This window comes from Charadrius vociferus, unplaced genomic scaffold, assembly GCF_000708025.1.
Source record: "Charadrius vociferus isolate BGI_N301 unplaced genomic scaffold, ASM70802v2 scaffold261, whole genome shotgun sequence".
In the NCBI taxonomy this organism is placed as follows: domain Eukaryota; kingdom Metazoa; phylum Chordata; class Aves; order Charadriiformes; family Charadriidae; genus Charadrius; species Charadrius vociferus.
Genome location: NW_009646856.1, coordinates 2,883,049 through 2,891,550, shown reverse-complemented (window position 1 = coordinate 2,891,550; position 8,502 = coordinate 2,883,049). Strand labels below are relative to the sequence as shown.

General features: G+C 41.3%; 1 protein-coding gene across 1 annotated transcript in view; it reads left to right on the top strand.

The window, feature by feature from the left end:
* RRP15 (ribosomal RNA processing 15 homolog (S. cerevisiae)) overlaps positions 1-8,502 on the top strand; it is a 57,320-nt gene that overhangs the window by 34,832 nt on the left and 13,986 nt on the right. The window contains exons 2-4 of the mRNA XM_009894348.1: positions 2,911-3,185; positions 5,084-5,181; positions 6,055-6,256. Of these exons, the coding sequence (XP_009892650.1) occupies positions 2,911-3,185; positions 5,084-5,181; positions 6,055-6,256 (575 nt within the window). The remainder of the gene's footprint in view (positions 1-2,910; positions 3,186-5,083; positions 5,182-6,054; positions 6,257-8,502) is intronic.

Genomic DNA, 8,502 nt, shown 5'->3' with positions numbered 1-8,502 from the left:
CTGTTCGGGCCCCCGCCGTGGGCCGGGGAGAGCCTTCGAAGTCCGTCCGAGCCCCCCGGGGGGCCCCAGCCGCTCCTTCCCCCTCTCCTTCGCCTGCGGGAGCGCCTTCTTGGTGGGCTGGAGGCAGCGGGGTGCCGGTGGGGATCCCTCCGGTGGCTTTCCCGCAGCTCCGGGGCTTGGGCCCGCTCCCTGCCTGCCGGCCCTGGCCTCCCTGTGATGTCGCTTTGGGGTTTTCTGTGTTTGTTCGTTTGTTTGTTTTTTGTTTTCTCTACGTAGCCCGTGGAGTACTAACAGCAGCTCGTTTATTCCCTTGGCCCACGAAAATAACTTAATGTTATGTATGTCTGCCTCTGTCTGTCCGAGACAGGGATCTGCTTCCTGCTGTGAAGGAAACCTGTGAGATACACGGATTACAGTAATCAACCAGGAGAGCGCAGACTGTAAACGCACTCATACTTCATCCTTTACACGTGGTTCTCCACTTACTCTTGCCACTTCGTGTGTTGTGAGGGTGTATCTGACTGGTTCTGATCGCTTTGTGATTGTAAAATGTAATAGCATAATTCTTGTTTTTTCTTTCTTCTGGGAGCAATCGAGGTTGGGGCCGTCTGGAGCTGTAGGTCACAGCGATTGTTTGGTTTGAGGGTCAAAACTGTTCCCTTGTTGGGGAGCTTCTTTCAGAGCTTGTTTCTGAACGATTGCTATTTTTAACTGTGTGTGCCTACACCTAGATCACTGAGCAAGTTTAGAAGAATAAAGTGTGGAAGGGTATATGTATATTTCCACTGCACACACAATTAGGACTTTTTATATTAAATCTATGCCAGGCTTCAATCTTTCCGATTCAGAATAGAGCCCCAGGTCCTACATCTGATAGAGTTAATCTAGTTTAAATTACTTTGAAGTATTTCTGCTTTATCTAATGCTGTTGACAGATCTCTGATTTGTTAAAAAATGAGTCATGGCTGGTGTTGAAGCCTTGTTCGTCTTTCTGTAATTGTTGAAAGCAAAATGTTGTTGGTATAATCCAGCATTCTGCTACTTTATTGGCAGAAAATTTTATGTAAAGGAGACTAATACATGCTTTTGCAGCTTTCCTCTTTATATGTCTGTTGTGTTTTTTATGGCTAATGGTGGAAGTTTGTCCAAAGCAGTGTGTGGAATTCAGGTTTGGACTTCTGGTAGCTGTTAGCATTTGTACGTATAAAAAGTCACAACTAGGGGTTGATTCCTTGCTTAACAGCTCGACAGCAATATTCTAGCAAGGATTAGGGATGAAAACTTGACAGATTGCTTTACATGTGGGAATGTAGTGATGTACCTACTTCTTCACATGCAATGGTTTGCATTTTTTTTCTTTAATTTGGAAATCAGGATATGCAGATGTACTGATATCATAAAAAGAATGTCTTTAGTTTCTGAATGTGTTGGACAAATTTGCCACTTCTAAATTTCCAATTTATAGTAAGGACTTTTGCGAAAAAAACCCATCTCATAATTTATCGTATGTGGAGCGTGACCTAACACTGTGTTCACCTTGGCGGTAGTAAAAATCATACTGATGTAGATAATGAGCAAATATTCAGTAAGTATTTCTCTTTCACATTTGTGATGTAAACATATAGTCTTGCTTCTTTCCGTGATGATAACTCAATGCTCTATGAGCCTCTAAACATGCCTGGGTGTTAGAGGATTTGTTTTAAATTGGTTAATGTCACTGTTTTGCTGCTATGTTGGGTTTTTTGCTGGTTCAAAAAGGCACATGAGGAAGCCAGAGTAATGAGTTAGTCTGACAACGGAGTGTATGTTTAAGTTTGTTAAGTAATGAATAGACAATTAATAGGGAATTAATCAGTAGCTGTCTACATGGTTTTATGGTAAACAGATCTTGTGAAGCAGTCCTGATTTCATTCTCTTAAGAAGTTGGTTGATAAAGGTAGTTTTCAGAATATAATAGTGCTTGCAAAGTAAAGCACTTGGCTTAGTAGTACTTAACATTGTGATTTTACATACTCTGGAGAGTTGGGCAGAGAGGAACCTAATGAGGTTCAACAAAAGCAAGTGCAGGGTCCTGCACCTGGGGAAGAAGAATGCTAGGCACCAGCATAGGTTAGGGGTGGACCTGCTGGGAAGTAGTTCTGAGGAGAAGGATCTGGGGGTCCTGGTAGACAGTAAATTATCCGTGAGCCAGCAATGTGCCCTTGTCGCCAAAAAGGCCAGTGGAATCCTGGGCTGCATAGGGAAGAGTGTGACCAGTAGGTCGAGCGAGGTCATTTTCCCCCTCTACTCGGCACTGGTGAGGCCACAACTGGAATACGGTGTCCAGTTTTGGGGTCCCCAGTTCAAGAGGGACAGGGAACTGCTGGAGAGAGTCCAGCAAAGGGCAACCAAGATGATTGAGGGATTGGAGCATCTCCCTTATGAGGAAAGGCTGAGAGAGCTGGGACTCTTTAGCCTGGAGAGGAGAAGGCTTAAGCACTAGATGTCACTGTTGCGGTTTGTATACAAGTGTGTACATGCATACATAAATGTGTGTGTGTGTATGCATCTATAAATTATAATTTTTGAACTGGAAAATATTTTTTTCCGCAGACTTGCCACTCCTAAGCATCAAAGTATTCATTAATCTAATTTCCAAGGTTGCCTTTTCCCTTTTACTCAACCTCTTAAATCACTTTAAATCATCACTGAGATGAGCAGGCACTTGCACTGGATACTTTCTAACAAATTCATTATGGTGGTGTATGCCTGCTTGAGGAATTAATAGTAACAGCAAGCAGTACATGGCCCTGAACTTGAGTAACATTTACATATTGAGCAAATTATGTTAGTGATTAATCCTTGTTAGAAACAGAACTCCTGACACTTTCTTTGTTCTTTTTTTTTTTTTTTTTTTTTTTTTATCCCTAGATTCTGAGTCAAGCTCGGGCCTTCCAGAAGACAGCTACTCTTCGGGAGGTGAAGCCCTGGACGGTGATGATGAAGATGAAACAGCAGCCCTTGGCAATGCAGTTGAAGAGGCAACAAGCTCCAAAGCTGGCCCAAGTGCAGGCTGGGCAGATGCCATGGCAAAAGTGCTCAACAAAAAGATTCCTCAAAATAAGACCACCATCTTGGCCAAGAATAAAAAACTGGAGAAGGAGAGAGAAAACGAAAAACAAGAAAGGCTAGAGAAGAGGATGAAGGTGAGAAAAAGATGAAGTATTTCATTGCACAGTCACAGTCAGATGGGGATACATGCAAGGTCCCCTCAGCAGGGTTTTGGGAGAGTGTTCTGAGACTGTCTCAGTTTTGGAATCTCTTCTCCACAGTTATCGCGAGTAGCTTCAGATTTTTTACTTTCCACACAGTGATGCTGTAGGGATTTTTCCCTTACTATTTTTTCTGGGCCATCAGGTAGGCTGATCTCTGGCAGCAGGACTATCTGGTCTGTCAGCTTAAGGTGTTTTTGTTGTTCAGAGGGTGAAAGCAGCTGCTTTAAGCTTAGTTTTCTAATTGCTATTGTTAATTTGGGGTATAATGCACTTTGTCACCATTACAAGTTGAAATAGTTCTCATCAAAAGTGAGAGAGAGAAAAAGAAGAAAACTGCTTTCCTTTGAATTCTTGCTGCGACTTCCAAAATCAAAAGCCTCTAAGTTGAGACTGCAGTTATCATTGATGTGTTTGTGAATCATTATTTGCTCCCCTCAATGATTTTCCTGGTAGGAGTTTTCTATTACAGTGTCCATGCCCTAAATGGCTTCTGGTTCTGAAACTGTTACGATGAAAACAAAGCTATGTTGGCAATTAAGTCATTTGTTTGTGTGTCTTTAGTGGAACTTTTAATTCCAGGCTGTGATTGATTTACCCTCAGGGTAAAAGTACATTAATAATTCTAATGTCTCATCTTACCACTTCTGTTTCTATGGGATCAACCGGTTATCCTCCTGACAGTCTGGGACATGCTGTGGTTAGGCCATGGCCTGCCTGTTAAATACAGAGAGAATCAGTACAGCATCTGCTCACTTATGGTTGTCCTAAATACCTGTTCTCATCCAGTAAATATGTGGGAGTACTGCAAAGCACAGGTGGGCTGCAGGTCCCCAAACTGACTTGTTTACCCTTGTAAAAACTTGAGAACAGTCTGCCTTCTATTAATTTCTTGCTGATGGAAGCTTGAGTAGGGTAGTTTTTTTGATAAAAGGCCAAAACGTGGTCATAAACTCACAAATTTGTAGTAGTCTTCCTGGAATTATAAAGATAAGGACTCTGAAATTCTGTGAAAGACTTCTTGCATAAAACAGGCTTAATGCAACATCACCAGACCTAGAACACTGTTAAATTGGTAAAAAGGGAAAAAAAAAATAAATCACTACCTGAAGCAGAGGCTGGCGAAATACAGTGTTCTCCTATTGCAGCAGAAAAAAAAAGCTGGTGATGTTGTGGCCTTTGGTAATGGGAAAACAAATCAGTTTGGTTTTGAAACAGAGCGTGTCAAAAAAAGAGATGAAAATAAGCGTTGTGCACAGGAGTTGTTCTCTGGTGAAGACTTGGTGCTCTACCAGGTGTTTGAGTTCTGCCAGTTGTAGTCTTTTGCCACGTGTTGCTGTTGGTCACAAAGCTGTGCCATGATTAGCTCAGTGGGGGCAGTCAAATTCCCAAGGCTCAAAATGTGACATGCTTATCTTGATAGACCCAGGATTTTATTATGTATAAATTTCTCTGTGATCAGCTTGTGAAGTCTTGGAGTTGAAAGCTGTCTTTGAATAATTTCCTTGTTTGTAGCAGCCAGTGTGAAAGGATTTGGGTATTTCTAAACTCCTTTTCCTTGTCTTGAGCCAGAGGCATCACTCTGGTGCAACTCTTCGCTAGTTTTTGTTACAGAAGGCAAGTGGCTCTTTGAGATTTGACTGTGGCCCCTGGTGCGTCAGTGCAAGAGACTTGCCTCAGACCTGCCCAGCCCCGTATTTGGGTGCCCTTTAGCCTCAAATGAAACTGAAATGTGTTGATTAATCTTTTTCCCTCATGCTACGTACTCTGTCAGAGTATGCTGCATTCTCAAATGCTCCATGTTGTGTCACATAACAATATTTATAACGCAGCTCGATAAAAAACGGGAGTGGGAAATGATGTGCCGAGTGAAGCCAGATGTTGTCAAAGACCGAGACAGAGAAAGAAATCTTCAGAGAACTGCCACAAGGTAAGAGTTTTTCTGAATGCTTTCCTTAAATACATGTGTATCAAAGAAAAGGAGGAAAAGTGGAAGAAAAGGCCTGCACAGGTAATCTGTTTCCAATCAGATTAAACTCCTAAGAAGTGACTGTCAGGAGCCGAGTGATTTATATGCAGGTTTGTATTGTACAGTATCAAGTTCAACAAAAGATTTCAGAAGCTTTATGAAAAAGTAAGAATTTAGATGGGAATGTAATGTTTGCTTAATGGAAGTGCTTTGTTGGATCCCCTTGTTTTGTTAATTCAGTGCTTTAAAAATGCAGAACAGTTCTTTCTGCTACTCTTGTTTCTTCCTTTTCCACAGAGGATTCACCAGATCCACATCCGTTAAGTTCAGTTGCATGTTCTGCCTTGCAGTAGTTTGGTGTAGCAGAACTAGTTGGGCACCTTGATGTGCTGTCTGTATCTGTCTCCTTACTTATTCCTCTGCCTTGTCCCCCTACTTCAGCTGCTCTTTAAGATCTTGCCTGAGGAACTTAATAGCTGATTGTAGGACAAGTAATATGCTTCTGGGGATGAGACATGCTTTTGCACTGGTCTCAGTGCCATGTTACCATGCTTACTTCAGGGTCTGAATAGCTATTTGTGGATTTGTTTGTTACTGGTTCCTATCAATAAGTGTGAAGGAAGAGTGAAAACTGGAAGTCTTTTACATTGTAACTTCTTTTTGCTACTTCATGTTACTTCTTAACAGAAACGAGGTTTTAAGTGACCATTTTGGGGAGCTAGAAGCCATCCAGCACCTGCACTGATTAGTTGCTTTGGTGAAGGGTTCATTGCTGTAAAGGGAACTTGAATTAAAATCTGTGTTTTCTTCTGTGTTTTTTTTTCCTCATCCCAGAGGTGTTGTACAGTTATTTAATGCTGTCAGGACACACCAAAAGAACGTTGATGAGAAGGTGAAGAAAGGTGGGAGCTCTGACAGGCAGCGTGCTAAGCTGCTGTCATCTGTTTCAAAGAAAGATTTTATCAATGTTTTAAGAAACATGGAGGGTGCTAAAGGAAGCAAGAATTCTGCTGGAAAGGCCACAAAATGTAAACAGGTAAGCTTTGTCTGGGAGAAAAAATGCATATGTGATACCTTCTTAGTATAATTACTGTCCGTTAATGTCCCTGCTCTTCAGCACAGCTGTGATCCAAGTGCCTGGGGTTTTTTTGAGACTACTTAGGAATGGAGCAAGCAGCTCTTAGCCTGTTTTCCCTATCTTTTGATTATCAAAGTACAAAACACTGGAAGCTCTTCTGGTGAGACATCAAGCCTTGTATACAAATAACTTGGTTTAGCTGTGTTTTTTAAAAAAGAATATGAAAAATTGGATTTTTATCTTGGGTTTTGCACCAACCATGGAACAAACTGCTAGATTTTAGTGGGTTGTGATACTAGAATTTGGCCAATAGTAGTTACCAGCTCTTTTAAAGTGTTAAAGGCATGGGGGCTCTTCATCTTACATGGTATATTAGACTGTAGTACTTGTGCGTACCCACGGTTTTGGCCATTTCAAACTTAATTCCTCTGGATGGTTATGGTATCTGGAACTAAAGGGCTTTTCCATACAAGTCAATATAGCAACAGAAAGAAACTGAGACGTATTGAACACTACGCGGAGGCTTTTCTTTACCTAATTCTGTGTGCGTTAGGCTGTTGTGGCTTTATTGCCGTTACGATGTTTAGGAAAGAAGTATTTTAACACATCCCACTTTTTCCAAACGTGCTCGAGAGAGACACAGTTGAGTTGGACTTGTCCAACTCTATGTCGGTTCTTTTAATTCATCAAGTAGCTCAGGGCTGAAAACAAGTTGCTCAGACATACTCTGTCTCGTATTTCAGAAGCTGCACGTTTTTGAAGCGTATTTGTGTTCAGGTTTGAACTTTGTGCTTGGTAGTGGGTGGAATACTTCTGTTGGCCCAGACTCACGGCAGTTAACTAAGTGCTTTTCTGTGCCAGGAAGAAATACTTTAATCAGTTGGGAGACAACAGTTTGTCATATGTTTTTTGTTTGCGTGCACTTGGGGAGCATGCTGAAGCACTGCCTGGCATGAAGAGCTCATACAATTTTCATGCAAGTGTAATATTAAAGTATTTTTTAAATTCTTTGGATAACGAGAACAATTTAGCTTGGTGCTGACACTTTATTTCTCCTTAAATAATTCCAGCTTGCTTGTTTGGGGGGGAGTGTATGCGTGTGTGTTTCTTCTCCCTCCTCCCCGCTATTTTTCCACCCCTCTGGAACAGCAGAAGAACATCAGAGTGATAGCAGTGCCAACTACTATTGTAGTAGGCATTGAATCAATAGCTGAACAAAACCCTAGGACCTTTTTTCTTTGTGTCAGATTGTAGCAGGGCAATTTTCTAATTACTAGGTCAGAAAACACAGATTGCAAATGTTTCTATACTGTAAAAACAAGTCTTACTTTGGCAGCATCAGTAACAGCATATTTCCATTAAAGTGCTCTGGAGATGCTTTAGATGCTGGCTCGTAGTGTTGGTTTTGCATATTGATATAGGTGCTGCTTTCACATTGTTTGTGAACAAAACCTTCAGATTTTGGAATTTTTCATTACTAGTAGGTTTGATTTTGTGTTTGGGGGCGGGGGGGGGTTTTTTGATTGGTTTGTGTTGTTTTGGTTTTTTTTTTTTTTAATAGCCACGTCTGCCTGGATAGACCACCCCTTCCCTCCCTCGTTACATTTGCTTCAGTGACTCTCCATTCAGTACTGAACCAAGCTCTTTAGTATCTGATTTTCAAGCTGTTCTTAATCTGCTTTATTTTCTCTTGAGAACATATCTTACCCGTTTAGTAGGCTCCCACCCTCATAGTTGTTGATGCTTGAGGTTGAGGCCAATCTTCAGTCTCCTCCTCAGAATTACACAAACATTTAGCCACTGCACAGTACTGCTGGCCTCCACTGTCATATCTCTGCTTCTTGGTCTTTGAGGGTTTTTGAGAGGGTAGTAAGCAGAGATGAGGCTTTTGGGTGTTGAATTCCTTGCAGCAGGAGTTTGGTAGATTGTTTGTGCCATCTGAAAGCTTTTGTTTATTTGTTTTGTGGTTGTTTTTTTGTTTTTTGTTGGTTGTTTTTTTTGTAGCAGCCTGCTTTGTTTTTAGCAGTTGAGAGTAAGGCATGTATTTCATTTTTTAAAAAAGAGAGGGGAAATACATTTATTTATCTCAACAAAAACAATGGAAGAGATGCCAATCCCAAACTTGAGGCATTCTGCCATCAATTAAAATGCAGTCCAGAACAATAAAAACTCTACCCCACCCACATAAAACAAGCAGTCAGCAG